General features: G+C 33.3%; 1 protein-coding gene across 3 annotated transcripts in view; it reads right to left on the bottom strand.

The window, feature by feature from the left end:
- The window catches only part of PDS5A (PDS5 cohesin associated factor A), a 171,430-nt gene that overhangs the window by 81,578 nt on the left and 74,197 nt on the right, over positions 1-15,655 (bottom strand). For all 3 annotated transcript variants that reach the window (XM_069068169.1, XM_069068179.1, XM_069068186.1), the window contains 4 exons: positions 15,352-15,449; positions 12,233-12,359; positions 10,207-10,287; positions 7,553-7,693 (listed from right to left, as the gene is read on the bottom strand). In XM_069068169.1, coding sequence (XP_068924270.1) covers positions 7,553-7,693; positions 10,207-10,287; positions 12,233-12,359; positions 15,352-15,449 — 447 coding nt within the window. The remainder of the gene's footprint in view (positions 1-7,552; positions 7,694-10,206; positions 10,288-12,232; positions 12,360-15,351; positions 15,450-15,655) is intronic.

Below are 15,655 nucleotides of genomic sequence, written 5' to 3'. Positions count from 1 at the left end.
AAGGCTATAAGACTGATTAACTGGAGAGATAGTGGTGTCTTCAAGAGAAAGTCTGCAGAAGAAAGTAACACACTGGGACCTGACTGAAATATTGAAAGGATACACAGAACTAGATGTTCAAAAAACAATTGGTGATGATGTTAAAGCATAGAGAACCCATGAAGCTGATGAGATCATAAAAATGAGAGAGTAGTGATAAAGATGAACGTCCAGGATATAGGTGTGAGGAATATCCATGATTAGAGGATGGAACATAATTCCAACAAAGAAAATTGAAAAATTAACAGTAAGATAGGTAGGACACTCAAGAATGAGCAGCAAAGAGTGGTCCACACAATCAAAGAAGTGTGAAGAAGGGTGAAAACAAGGAAGAGGCTATCAGAATTAGCAATCACAACATATTATTACCAATCTTCAATGAGAACAATTTCAGTAAAATGAAACCAGATTGCAAGGGGCAGAGAAGTAAGTAGGAGAGAAAGAATTTGAAGGAACACAAGAACAAATCCCAAGTATTTTCATGTTCCAGTATATTTAATACTGAATATTATTTATGTGCCTATTTTGGAGATAATAATAATAATACATAGCACTTACCTGCAAGGCGCTGTACTAAGCACTTTATAATTATCATCTCATTTGGTCCTCACAACAACCCTGGGAGGTAGGTGTTACTATCCCCATTTTACAGATGAAGAAACTGTGACAAACAGAAGTTAAATGATTTGTCCAGTGACACACTGTTAGTATGTGTCTGAGGTTACATTTGAACTCAGGTCTTCCTGAGTCTAGGCCTAGTGCTGTATGCACTATGGTGCCTAGCTGTCGCTGAAGAAGCAGTGTGGAACAGAAAAATAAGGAATAAATAGCTCTGGAATCAAAGAACTGAGTTCAAATCCCACCTGCCTATGTGATCTTGGATAAATCATTTAATATCCCAGGCCCTCAGTTTCCTCATTTGTAAATTAAGAAGTCTGAATTAGATATAACCTCTAAGATCCCTTCCAACTCTAAATCTATGAACGTATAATGAAAGATGAATAGGTACATAATTTTTTTCTTTTAAAAATACTATAAACTCAATAAATATCAAGATAAATTTCTAATCAAACATAAAATAAGCAATAAAAGCGTATGAGACATAAAACATTTAACAGAGTAGAATCAAAGAAATTAAAGAAGCAAAAAATGAAATTACTGTGACCCTTCCTAAGCTTATATGAAATCTTGCTGTATTTGGTTTTGTGTTTCTCTATATATGTATACGCATGCATGTGTGGATATATATGTATATGTACATATATACATACATATATGTATACACACATATCTGCAGTTGATAGAACTTGATCTTAAATTGCATCACTTCATATAGATCTTTCCTTTACCCAAGAGATAACTGATCAAGAGACATGAAAAAGTTCTCAGAAGAATAGAAAACTATTAATAGCTATATGAAACAATATTCCAAAATTAACTAATATTAAGAGAAATGAAAATCACAACAACTCAAGAGGTTTTTACCTTGCACCCAGCAAATTGGCAAAGATGTCAAGAGATGGGAACAGTCACTATTGGAGGGGTTGTAGAAAGAGTCACACTAATGCATTGTTGGTGAAGCTAGAATTTGGTCCAATCATTCTGGAAAGGACATCTGAAATAATGCAAAAAAAAAGTGCTTATAGTATTTTTTCTTTGATCTGGAAGCTTTGGATTTTGGTTATCATGTTCCTGGGACTTTTCATTTTGGAGTTTCTTTCAGGAAGTAACTGGTGTATTTTTTAAAATTTCCACTTGGCTACTAAAGAGATTTGGGCAGTTTTCTTTTTAAAATTTCTTCATGTTCTAAACCTCTTTAATTTTTTTGGTCATGATGTTTACAGAGTCCAGGGATTCTTTTTCTCTCCTTGATTTTTCAGATCAGTCGATTTGTGCTATGAGATGCCTTACATTTTCTTCTAATATTTTTCACTCTTTTGACTTTGATTTAATATCTCTTGTCTCATGCAGTCACTGGCTTCTAATCAGTGTTATAGTTTTCATTGTTTATTGCTTGAATAAGGCATTATACCTCTCATGCCAAGCTGTTAACTTCTCTGATCAATTTTTTCTTGCATGGCTCTTATTTCTTTCCAATTTTTTCTTCATGTGCTTTCATTTCATTTATAAAAACATTTTTAAAATCTTTATTTAAAAAAAACCTCTTGCTTCATTTCTTCCAGGAATTCTAGTTAGTTTGTGCTCAAGCTGTGTTTTTCTCTGAGGCATTGCCTGTAGATGTTTTGGAGTTATTCTATTCTGCATTTGTGTCTTGAGTATCCTTGCCATCATAATAGTGCTTATGATATGGTTCTTTTTTGTTTGCTCATTTTTCCAAGTAACATCCTGGTTTTGTTCTTGATGTTAGGGGTTGGGTTCTGGAGCACTGTTGCTGCTTTCTTGGGATATTTGTTATTTAGTCATTTTCAGTTGTGTCCAATTGTTCGAGACCCCTTTTGGAGTTTTCTTGGCAAAAATACTAGACTGGTTTGCCATTACCTTTTCCAGCTCATTTTACAGATGAGAAAACGGAGGCAACAAGAGTTAAGTAACTTGCCCAGGGTCACAGAGCTAGTAAGTATCTGAGGCTGTATTTGAACTTAAGTCTTCCTTACTTGGGGCCTGGCACTCATCCACTGCACTACCTAGCTGCTTCTTAGGACACTTAGTCTTGTGTTATTCCAGACTCAAAGAGACAGCAGTCAGGTTACAGACCTGCAAATTTCAGTGCTATCAAAGTGGTCTAACCAGCTGCCCTGGGTTGAGCTCCAGGTGAGTTCTCTACCTGGATTTCAGTCTCAGTAACAGAAGAACACTGCTAGACTTAGCTCTTACGAACCAGGTGGAAAAGTCTGCTGGTTCAGAGTTGTAGCACTGTAGGCTCCCCTTTGATCTCAGATTCCTGCCCTGATTATTCTTCTGCAGGCTGGGCTAGATGCTAGAACTGAGAAGTAGCTCTGCTCCTGGGGCTCTGAGCCACACTTCTGCTGCTTGCTTCTAAAATTCCTCCTTTCAGCCCAGAAAACCCCTCCCTAGGACACCACCTCAGGGCACAAAGCCTCTTTTTTCAGTCCAGCCTGTCGCTTATTTCATTCATACATGTCTCTGTTTTTATAACACCAAATGGTTTTGATGACCAGAAGGGCTATTTTCCCTCTATTCCTATCCTTTTTTCATTTTCCCCTGATACTCTAGATCTTTTGGTTTTCCCAGTGAATTTTGTAGCTATTTTATTGAGTTCTGTATAGCATCCTATTGGCAGTGTGCATAACATCAAACCTGTAGGTGACACTTTGGTAGAAATGTCATTTTTATTATATTTACCTGGCCCAGTCATTAGCACTGAAGATGCCTCCAGCTACTAAATTTGTTGTTTTCTGAAAGTATGTAACTGAATTTATATAAGTATTTCATGTACTCTGGCAGACTAATCTCCAAATATTTTATGCATTTTGTGTTTACTTTGAATGAGATTTCCATTTCTATTATTGCTTCCTGGGTATCAGTATTATATAAAATGATGTTGGGTTATTTTGTAGGCCTCAACTATGCTCTAGCTATTGATTTTATTCAACTAGGACATTTTAAGTCATCGATAAACAAGGAAGGTGAAAGGAAGAAGAAAAGCACTTATGATGTGAGCCAGGCACTGTGCTAAGCATTTTATAAATATTATCTTATTTGATCCTCACAACAACCCTGTGAAGTTGGTGTTACTGGAATTCCTATTTTACAGGTGACGAAACAGACAGAAAGCAGTTAAGTGCTTTGCACAAGTTCACATGGCTCATTTGAACTCAAGTTTTCCTGACTATAGGCCCAGTGTTCTATCTAATAAACCACCTAGAAGTCTCTGGGTTATACATACCCATTGCCTTTTTTTTTAATGCCTATAATTTCTTTCTTTTGTCTTATTTCTCTTACTAGTATTTCTAGAACTATATGAAATAATAGGTGGGAAAGTGGGCAGCCTGACTTTACTTCTGTACTTCTAGAGGAGTGTGCATCTGTGCTTTACAATTGTATTTAATTTGAAAGCTTCTTGTGTATCGTCATTGCATATGATGCTGAAGATTTGGGATATTATTTTTTATGATATTAAAAAAGTACCCTATTCTGTAATACTTTGCAAGGTTTTTTTTGTTCGTTTTAAAGCATCAGTGATTTATGCTTTGCCAAAGATTTTGTCTCCACCTATTGAAATAACCATGTGGTATTGGATGTCTTTGTTTTTAATATAATTATATTGATTATTTTCTTATTGTTATCCTCTAAAGAATAGAAAAGCTTCTACTTAATAAATGAGATGCACAGGCTCCTAAATAATGTGAAATAATAGAAAGAAAAAAAACTTGAGGCTCCGAGTTATGCTATATGACTATTTTTAGGCAATGTGATAATTTTTATGTATATTTTGCTAAAATAGTGTTATTATTAAATGTTAAGATGGATTTCAAACTATTCTAACAAAGTAGTAATTATCAAAATTACCTCTACTGATTTTCTAAAAAAAGTAATCAATGGAATGGCCTAGAAAACCACGTCCTCAAAAATATGCACAGAACAGTATAATGTTGTAAAATTAAGACTAAAAGCTGAAGAAGGCAAGGCCTTTTTAATTTAAAAAAACCCAATGGGAATACTGAAAAGCACTCTAATCAAGAATAAGTTTAGATCAACCACTGAAGCCTTATTCCTCAATAAATTCCTAGTATATAAAAGCTGTTAATATAAGAATTCATAACCCCAAATTAGAGGAGATTGAAAGCTTCTTTCTTTCATAATATGTCTGGGGTAAAATTTGTAACCAGACAAAGGACAGAACAGATGATAAAATAAAAACTGACTCTCAATTATAGAAAAATTATAAAAATCAGAATAACTGGGGTAAACTTGGGGGACAAGAGATCTTGTCATCAAATTGTTCTGATAAAAAGTCTGACATACAACCTCTATATGCAGTTGGTACAAATATACAATATCACAATTCATTCTCAGACCTAGGTCTCAGGACTTCTGCAATTCCTTTGAACATTATGATTCTCTGATACTGATTAGTTCTTTTTCCAATTGTACCATAACACCTATCCACAAGGACAAGATCAAAATTCCTCTTAGGCCTTCTCAAGCTCTTATCATAATCTAATTTGTATTCACAGAATAGCAGAATTAGGAAGCATCTTATCTGCAGTTCTGTCTTTCTTCTTCCTGCTAGAAGCCCTCAGGTGGTGTCATAGTGCACAGAGCACTGGATCTGTCATCAAGAAGGCCTCAGTTCAAATCTAGCCTCAGAAAGTTACTGGTTGTGTGCCTTAACTTCTGTCTGCCTCAGTCTCCTCAACTCTAAAATGGGAAAAATAACAGAATTTACCTCCCAGGGTTGTTGGGAAGATTAAGATGAGTTATTTACAAAAAGTACTTTGCACAGTACCTTGCACACAGTGGGCATTATATAAATGCTCATTCCCTCCCATCAGGGAAATGAAAATTAAAAAGCAATTCTGCCTCATCTCACAGTCAATAAACTAGTAAAGATATTAAAAAATGAGAAAAATCATTCTTTGAGGGGCTACAGTAAGACAAGAATGCTAATTCATTGCTGATGAAGAGGCAAAGTTTGTTGAGCTATTCAAGAAAACAATTTGAAATTATATAAGCAAAGTTAAAATTGTTCACACCCTCTAGCCCAGAAATATCATGCTTGGGTCTATATACCAAGAAGGTTATTAACAACAAAACTATACATACAAAAATGTTCAAAGTGGAAAACAAAATGTGTGCCTGGCAATAGGCAAATGACCAAACAGATTACAGCATGTGAATGCAAGGAAATATTACTGTATTACAAGCAATAACAAACAAATTCCAAGACAGGTAAAAAGACTTGTATGGACAGTTCACGACTACGGCGATGACCACTACCACTACCACCACCACCACCACCACCACCAAACATTATATAGCAGCTCACTACGTCCAGGTACCACGCTAAGCTCTTTAAAATTATTATACAATCCTCAGATCCTCAGAACAAGCCTGGGAGGCAGGTGCTATTACCTCCAGTTTAGAGATGAGAAAACTGAGGCAAGTGACTTGCTCAGGATCACACAGCTAATAAATGTCTGAGGTTATATTTAAACTCAAGTCTTCCTCTCTTTATCCACTGTATCACCTAACTGCAGTTCAAGTATACATCTCCTTTCTGTGACTTCTTCTAGAGAATATACTTTGCAAAAATTTGGTGGGAAGTATTTTTGGCCACATGGTAGGATTTTAATGAATGCACACTCAATTCATGAGTCTGTTGTGTCAAAACACAAAATAATAATTTTAAAACATTAAACCTTTAAACATAGCCTCAGAGAACGTGACCCTTTTGAGGATAAGAGTATTGTTTACTCTGTACTCCCCTTGATCTTTACTGGATGCCTCCTCCTGACCCTCGGCTTTCAAAGGTACTGACAATGTAAATTCTACCAAACAGAAAAGGCTGCTGCCTAGGAACAAGCTTAGGAAAGCACAGGGAAGATGTATAACAATAGGCTTCAAATTAAAGCATTTCATTCCAACCCAAGAACCAGTCATATACAGAGGTGTGTAGATTTAAAATAATTCAATCTAGTCTAGGGGTAGCTATTCATTAGTATTTGTTTAAGGAGTTAGGATATTTGAAATCTCATTCTTACTCCTAATGTCTGAAGACAAAGAACTGACTTCTCTCTACTCCTTGAGTCTGTAAAATGGGGGTGATGAAAACATTTACAAAGTATTTTACACAAGTTTCTTTACATATATTATCTCATTTGAACATCACAACAACCTTGTGAAGTAGGTAGTGGTATTACAATCCTGATTTTATAGATAAAAGAAACTGAAGCACAGAGAGTTTAAGTGACTTGGTCTAAATTATGTAACCTAGGTCCTGATTATATCACAGTATTTGCCATATTCACATTACAGGAATGTCCTAAGTGGCACTTAAAATAATGTCTATAAAAGACTTTGAAGAAATAAAATACATTATACACCTGAAAGATCCTGTCATTTTCCACTGGATTAGAGTAGAAGGGAAGACGTACTCCAAAGAAAATATGCTGGATCCTTGCACCAGGGAATAGCCTAATGTTACTAAGCCTCATCAAATAGAACCCTACAACAAACCTATCTTCCATCAAAGATGACTACTCTATAATAACAGCATTACAACACATCTACACTGTTTTAAATATTTATTTTTGCCATTGTTCTCTTCCACTAGGTGCAGATAAAGAAATGACTATATTATAAAATATAGAATAGAAATGACAATTGTGCGATTGTTTTGAAGCATGTAGATTATTCAGTATCTCATTAATCAGGAATACAGTTAATGAAAAATTTCTTGATATTCATTTTACTAGCAATATGTTTTAACTTATACTCTCATAATTATAACAAAAAATTCTTAATTGTGTAACATATATCTTTTTGTTTTTAATTACAAAAAAGGTTCAAGAAAACTATGTAATCCTACCTTTAGTTTGAATTCAAGTTGTGGCATAACTGAGAGCAATAAATGAGGATCTATGGCAAAAAGTTCCTGAATCAGATCAAATACATGTTCTGATAGATCACTCACTGAAGACCTTCCCAACACCAGAACTTGGTTGAAAAACTGTAAAAAAGTTAAAAAAAACAGCCCATGTTAACACACCTTGCAAAATTGCTTTCTTAAATGATGTAGAATAGATATTGGTCATGAGAATTAACCAAGGAAAGGTGACATTAAAAGAGTAAATGCAGTTCTTGCTTTGGCTACTGATAAAGGCCAAAAGCACATAAAACATTACAATAATCAACAATTTGCAATTCCATTATGTAACAGAATATTGCAATTTTGTTTATAAAATTCCAGCACATAATGGAACAGATCTTATACTTGACTCATTTAATAATAGAATAAAATCCTTCACAAACCCTATAAACATCAAGTATTTTGACTCAAAAGAAAAAAAAATGCAATGTCTACATAAAATCCAATTACAACATGGAAAATATATCAGGACAACAAGGATATATGATTATGTTGGTTTAAGAGTTCCCTCCTTCACCAATTAAGTTATCAAGAATTACGTGAGTTTTATAGAGATTTAGTGATTTACACATGGTCACACATTCAGCATTGGTGTCAGGATCTGAAATTTTGAATAAATAAAAGGTCTTTTTGACCAAAAGTTCAACACTCATTACACGAAGCTATCTATCATCATTACAAAGAAGGCTTCCTTAAAACAAAGTTTCTAAAGCAGAAATATTTTGTTGATCTTATTATGAAATTAAATATAATGAATTACAATTTTTTTTCTGATCTATGTCCTTGGAACAATCTGTCTGCATTTAAATACATTAAAAAAAAGGAAAGCCAAAATTTTTATGATTTTTTTGTTTTCCTATCAGTTCTCATCTCTATCTCCAACATTCAGACTTAGAACATTAGCCCTTTAAGGCTTCCAAAGCATCTGTTCCTGCTTCAGCACTCCACAGCATCCTAAACTAAAGATCTAGAAAAGGTAAAGGGTAGTGAGTAAGTATATAACCAAAGCACTATTCATTTTCTAATTCACTAAAAGAGGTGAAATATCATCTGTTTTATTTTCAAAATAAAGTTAAAAGGAAATGTAAAAATTCTCCATGCCATCAATGTGATTTCTGGCACCATAGTTATCTGAGTAAAATTCTATATGAAGGAGTAATTTGTAAAATTCTTGGAATTCCTTATAAAAAATTGACTTCTATTCCTGTTAGTAGACTTTCAATGTAACATAACATGGAGATAATCCTCAACTTTCAGCTTAAATGACTGAGAGAGTGATATATAAACAAGAAACCACAAATATCCAACATAACTGTATCTGTCTTTGAAAAGTTATTATACTTTATGTAGTTTAACTTCAATCTCAAGAAACCCATTAGAACGAATTGTATTACAAATACTACGACCTTAAGCTTGTTAAAGTGAATAGGTTTAAATTCTTAAATGTTAAAATTTTATACATATAATACAAGAGTGAATTTTTTTTTCCTCTTGAAGGCCTTGAATCAAAGAAAAAAAGTAATCACAATCACATAAGTAAAAATAACTTTGTTCTTTCATAAAAGGAGGAAATATGAAAAGCTTGACTGAACAATCTTGATCTGAAGAGCAAACACATGAAATGTGATTCGATAAACATAATAAAACAAAATAATCTCTTATTATATAAAATTAGAAAGCTTTATACAGATCAAATCAATGTGGTAAGATTAAAAAGAACAAACTATGGGCAAAAACTTTTGGATTTAGTGATTCAGATTAAATTCTAACATTAATATATAGAGAACTGAAAAAGAATAATACCAAGTTACTTTCCAAGACAATATTCAAAGAATTTGAACAATTCTTCTAAAATCACAAATTATCAATAACCTGCTAAAAATGTTCCAAATAACTAAGAAATAAAAATTAGAACAACCATGAAGTATCACTCCACATCTATCAAGGTGGATAATATGTTAAAAGATGGAAAAACTCATTGTTGGAAGACAGCTTCAACTATTATAGAAAACAATCTGGAATCATACAGAAAAAACTGCCAAACTTTTCATACCAAGGAGGTTGACATCAAAAAGATTAATGTGTATTTAAATTTCATAAGTAGTCTTATAACAAAAAACTGAACACAAATTATTTGCCTACTGACCAGAGGATAGTTGAAGGAATCATGGTATATGAATGCAAGGGAATATTATTGTATGATAAAGAACATAAATATAAAAATTTCAAAAAAACAGAAGATATACAAAGTTATGTAGGATGAAGGTGAGTCAAAATAATAATAGGTACAATGACTACAACAATATAAACAAAGTCAATAGAGAGATAACAAAAATCTAATCAAATAAATTATTTTATGTTAATGTGAGTACAATTCTATTAAAGTTAAAAGATTCATTCCTCATTTCTGGTAATAAATGATATTCTATATGTTTTTGAAGGAAGTTACTTTGTTAAAAATTTGTTTGAGTGTTTGTCAAGAAGTACGTTTTCTATCAAAGCAAAATGTATAATTTTTGAGATGGTCAGAAGGAATCAAACCCCAAAAGTTCAAGTTTATAAATTACAAATTAAAAGTGAAAACAGATACATACATTAGCAATGGATGCCTCAATGATCTGGACTGTTCTTTTCAGTAAGACTTTTGCAAGATCAAATGCTTGTTTATTTAAGTTCTAAAATAAAGAATGAAAAGGATTCACATTACAAAAAATGAAAGCAATTTGATGGAAAACACCTTCTATTGATCTGGAGTAAATATTACCATGAGAAAATTCCATTTTTTCCATCCACCAGAATGTTAAGTACAACATTAAAAGGCACAGATATACACTCATAATCAAGTAAACGAATCTTATTAATTAACTTAATTAACTTTCTGTTCTCTCCCATTTTATCCAAATGGTCAAACGAACCTGAATGCTGAAATCTGATAAACTAAACCATGAATCCAATTTGAACCAAAAATAAATCATTTATTGAGCTGAAAGTCAAATCGTTTAAACTACTAAGAAACAATACCTATTTCCTACATCTACTAAAGTAGAATACTAAAATATTTTTCATCCAAACTGACATTCCATTCATTTTTACTAAACATCTGCTATGCCAGATTAATTGTTTCTTCATTCTTAGTCCACATTAATTGCTCATCTTATCTTTCCCAATAGAACTAAATAGACCAGACATTCAACTGTTTTCCCTCTTGGAACCTGATTCAAAGCTCTAGGGTTTCTTTCTTTCTTTTGAAAGGCTGCCGTGTTAGCTTTTTACAGTGTAATGAAGTTAATATTTCTAAAATGTTAGGTTTCAGGTGAAAAAAGGTCAAACAAGTCACTCAATGTGTTTGGCCCTCAGTTTCCTCCTCTGTAAAATGATGAGATTGTATAATATGAACTCTAATGTCCCTTCTAGCTCTTTATGATGCTATGTCTTACATTACCCTTAAAAGTATATTTCACTGACAACCGTAAACTCTCTAATCTAGGATCTGCAAACAACAGACCAGATCGACTGAAACAAACCTTACTGAGTAAAACCAACTCATATCCACACCTGAAATAAAAATCTGTATCTCAAAGTACCTCTTAGAAGATCCTAAAGTTGGTTCCTCCTGACATACATCCTTTTCATAATTTGCTGAGATTCTTAGCATGGCATAGAACAAAATCAAGAGAAGCATTCCATTTCCCACTATGCTCACACACTGTTCAGCACTTATCACTAGCTTAGAGACGTGACTAACTAAATAACACATATCCAATTAGCTCAATGCTTCATGGGAATGAAATAAAAAGTTGTTCTTTCTCAAATAAAAGGTTGCCTGGAGTTGACTCAAAAATTAGAAGCTAGGTTTAACATCATCATATATTTAGAAGAAATTAAGAGCAAACCTTTAAACACAGCACAAAATACTAATATCTTTGAGAGTTAAGGAAAGATGCGTAGTACTTAAATGCATAATCAGATGCTTTTCTACTACTAACAAAATCCAAGGGAAAAAGGAAATGAAACTTTGGGAGAGAAAGGTAGCCAGCTGACTTTTAAATCCCTGATTATCGCTACATGGATGGCAGGCCTGAGTACAATACTGCCACAAAGCTTTCAACATCACAAGGGCCCAGGATAACTGTGTAAAGTCGTATGAGGGGGAAAAAAGAGGACAAGAGAGACAAGGGTGTTAAAGTCTAACAGTCTACATTTGAACTATGCCATGGCTTGTTCCTTTGTTAATCCTTTCATCCTCACCATACTATTGCTCTCCCCACTACTCTGGTGCATAAAAAAAAGTAAGTGCACCATGAGATGTGATTATATTTTCATATCTTGGAATTTAATAAGAAAAAGAACATGAATCTTTTTATTTGGGTTAAAATTACTATTTTCTCTGCAGAGAAGGTTGGGATACTGTAGAGAAAGCATTCTTGACTTTGAAAAAAAGTTTAAACACAATACTTGTTGATTTGGAATTAACAGGGTATCAGGTTACATCAAGTTAGCTTTATTGTACTGGTACCTACAAAGTAATGCTATGATTTGTTTTCCTTTTTTGTGGATGGGGGAAAAATAAAGGTTGGGAGATAGGAAATTCCATTATTAACATCTTTCTAATATGCTGACCTTATGTGCAGGAATGAGATTAATAAGAATAGAATCCAGTAATTCTTGGGTCACTCCATCACCTTCCATGATGATAGAACTCATCAAGTCCAACATGTGCATTTGCACCTTCTTATTGTGGCTATTGCTAAAAAGGACAAAGAATAGATCATATTAAAATTTTATTTTAAATCCAGAGATTACAACCTTTAAGTAAAACCATAGGATAAAAGGGCTATACTATCACTTCTCAATTTACTACTCTATGTATGCATTAGTAAGGCCAAGCTGTTCTGATTTCAACTACTGTGCTTACTTTCTCCACCAATTATTATTCTGCAAAAAAGCACTAACTTTAAGAGAATCCCTAATTTGGTTTTCCCAATACATATTCAGGCAGAGAGCAGAGGTTTAATTAAGTAGGATTTATGTAAACTGTTCTTGCCCCAGTAGGGCCCAAAGTATGAACTAGTCCATCAAAGATAACAAGCCAGTAACAAGCCAGCTCTGCTTAGGCTGGAACTCAGTTCTAAGAGCATTTATTTAATTCATCCACGGCATAAAATGAGGAGACAGAAAAAAGGCACCAAGCAGGACAAGGGAAGCTAATTTTCTAATTCCTTCCATTGTATTCCTTCACTATTATAATTGAAATATAAAGCATTTGCAGAAAATCAGAACTATCCAGATTCAAATCTGCACAAATGTGCATTATATCAACTAGAAATGAGTTATTAATACATTAATACTTGTATTAATGCTGAAAATTCAAAGTTTTACCATATATAGCAAAAACTTGTTACATGCTCTTTATCAATTAAACTAGACATCAAAATAATGACACAACAAAACACAATGGGAAAAGCAACACATGTGGAGACAGTTCACTTAATTATAGATATAACACTGGGAACAACTTATAATCTCTCAGAGCCTTTGTCTCTGTGTTTTTATTTAAAATATTGTCATGTATTTTCACTGCCATTCTATCTCCATCCCCCAATTTATCTACCTTACAGGGGACTCACAAATAATTGCCATTTATACCTGTAAGTCAATGCCAGGACTTACACTACTAAATGGAGTAATGTGAATTAACTTCATTAACTAGAATGTCTAGCACCATCCTCCAAAGGCTAAATTAACAAAAATATTTTACTGACTTCAATTCTGTATTTTAAAAAGTCCCCTAACCATGTATGTGTGTGTGTATATGTATATGTATATATATATTTTTTAATTTAAGATATACAAAGAGATTTTAAGTCAAAAGAAACAAGAACATTGGGCATTTTTATTTCTCTTTATTAATTATTTCTGAGGGTAAGAAAGAAAGAATTTTCTCAAGGAAAAAAAATAAATCTTGTCATGAAAGAGATTTGAAGGGAATTTATAAAAGGAAATGATAGTAATTTTAGGTACCAAATCTTAGAGCATTAAGAAAACTGAATATAGAAATGATGTCTTACACATTAAGAACACCTTCTGAACCATTCAAAATAATTTTACATCCATTAGTTAATATTTCCTAACAAGAGGAGGATTAGGAAAAGTAAGGAGCTTTTAGCTAAGATTATTCACAATTTATTTACTCAGTTTAGGAACTGTCAATGCCCCCAAAATCACAAATCAAATCGGTTACGATATCAGCAAACATCTCTTTCCATCTCCCTTCCTACTTCCCTGGTAATTGGTCAATTATATGGGTCTTTCTGCTCTCTATATTTTGACCATATTACTTCATTTGCCTTTCTGCACTGCTGTCAGAAGTATGGAAAAGGAAAAGTAGTGAAATATAAGTTTCTACTTGTAGTCATACTAGTAGAAGGTCTGAAGGAGGAAAAGTTGAAATTTACTACTAGCTTTTCAAATCATCTGTGAATCTCTTATTTATACTCTTTCTCTTTTGAGGGCATAAAAAACAAAAGTTGACAAGATGGAAACTCACTGACAAATAAAAAAGGTGAAGATGATTTTAACATCCAGTGCAAAAATATCTGAATTTATTGACTTTGTATTTTAGTGGCAGATACTTTTTACCAATCTCTGTAGCTTGAAGTGCCTCTATTACAGAAAGGGGGGGAGGGGCGGGGACAGGATAGGGGTACTGGGAGAGGTGTGGAGGAAATAAGGGGGTTACCCAGGGAGGTGGATGTGCACAGTGTTCTGGCTAAAAAGCTATTTTTCGTATTTTACTCGGAGTTGGGAGCTAAACTACTTCAAGTCTAGCTCAACAAACTAGTTAAAGGAGATCTGTTTGCCACACAGGTCAATACTTTACTACAGAAGTAATAACTTAATTGGAATTTTGACTAAGAGGAAGAAAAGAGGGCTAATTTAAGGAAGGAGGAGCATATAATTTTGGACTGAAGTGAGGAATTCTGGATTACATGAGGATATTAGAGAGCAAGGAAGAAAGATTTTAAAAGGGAGGTGGGAGGTTTAACATTAAAAAAAAAAAACACATTAAAATGTGTTTGCCTAATAAAAATCCTTTTCTTATCTCTCTTTAGTCTGGTTCAGAAAACTCCAAACCCTAGATTCTCCTAGTCATTCAAATGTCCTCAACTGAGCTCAGTTTCTTCAAGCTTATTCCATTATCTTCCCATCAAATGTTTGCCTCTCCCTTCCAATACCTTCTTAAAAAAAAAAAAAAAAAAAGCAATTGGGGTTAAGTAACTTGATCAAGATTACACGGCCAGTTATTTTGTGTGGGTGCCACGTATCTGAGAACCAATTCCGGTTCTCCCACTGACCTGGCCGCCCCTGTTCTTTATAAATGAAATTCATGTAAACCCTGAGAAAAATCTAGAATGTAAGCCATAAACATGTAAAATCTACTGTACAAGATATGAATCACACACTATAATAAAAACTCTAATGCTTTTTAAGCACAATTATATACAACTTTCAGCCTCCCATGGTAATTAGCATAGCTGTGAGTACAGAGAAACAAGTTAAGCTCAAAGACAGGTTTCCATTATTAGTTCCTATCTCTGTGAAATATTTTGCTGGAACATAATTCTTTTTATTTCTCCAAAAATCTTGATAAATGGTATGTGGAAGTAAAAAAAAAAAAACAATCAAGAAAATATGAGGAAATCTAAACAAAGCAACATATAAAATATATAGCAACTTACTTGATCACTGAGAAGAGAGTTCTAAAAAGTTGAATAAAAATTTCATTGCAGTCTTCCAATTCAAAGCAGATGTTATAGGATTTAACCCAAGCTAAATTCTAAAACAACAACAAAATTATTCAATTACAAATATAGAGAATAATTTTACTAAATTAGTACTATTACACCTCCTTTTAAAGTAATTAAAAATCAAGTTTTTTAAATCTATAGAAGCACAAGAGGCATGCAAGCTATATATTTTGAAACATTTACCTGCTACTAAATACTTTTACCAAACAAAACAAAATTTAAAAATCCAAAGGGA

Source organism: Petaurus breviceps, unplaced genomic scaffold (assembly GCF_028583685.1).
Source record: "Petaurus breviceps papuanus isolate PSGF00001 unplaced genomic scaffold, PetGlider_PUasm1.0 140, whole genome shotgun sequence".
NCBI classification, from domain to species: domain Eukaryota; kingdom Metazoa; phylum Chordata; class Mammalia; order Diprotodontia; family Petauridae; genus Petaurus; species Petaurus breviceps.
The sequence above is the reverse complement of the archived record's forward strand: the minus strand, read 5'-3'. Positions and strand labels throughout refer to the sequence as shown.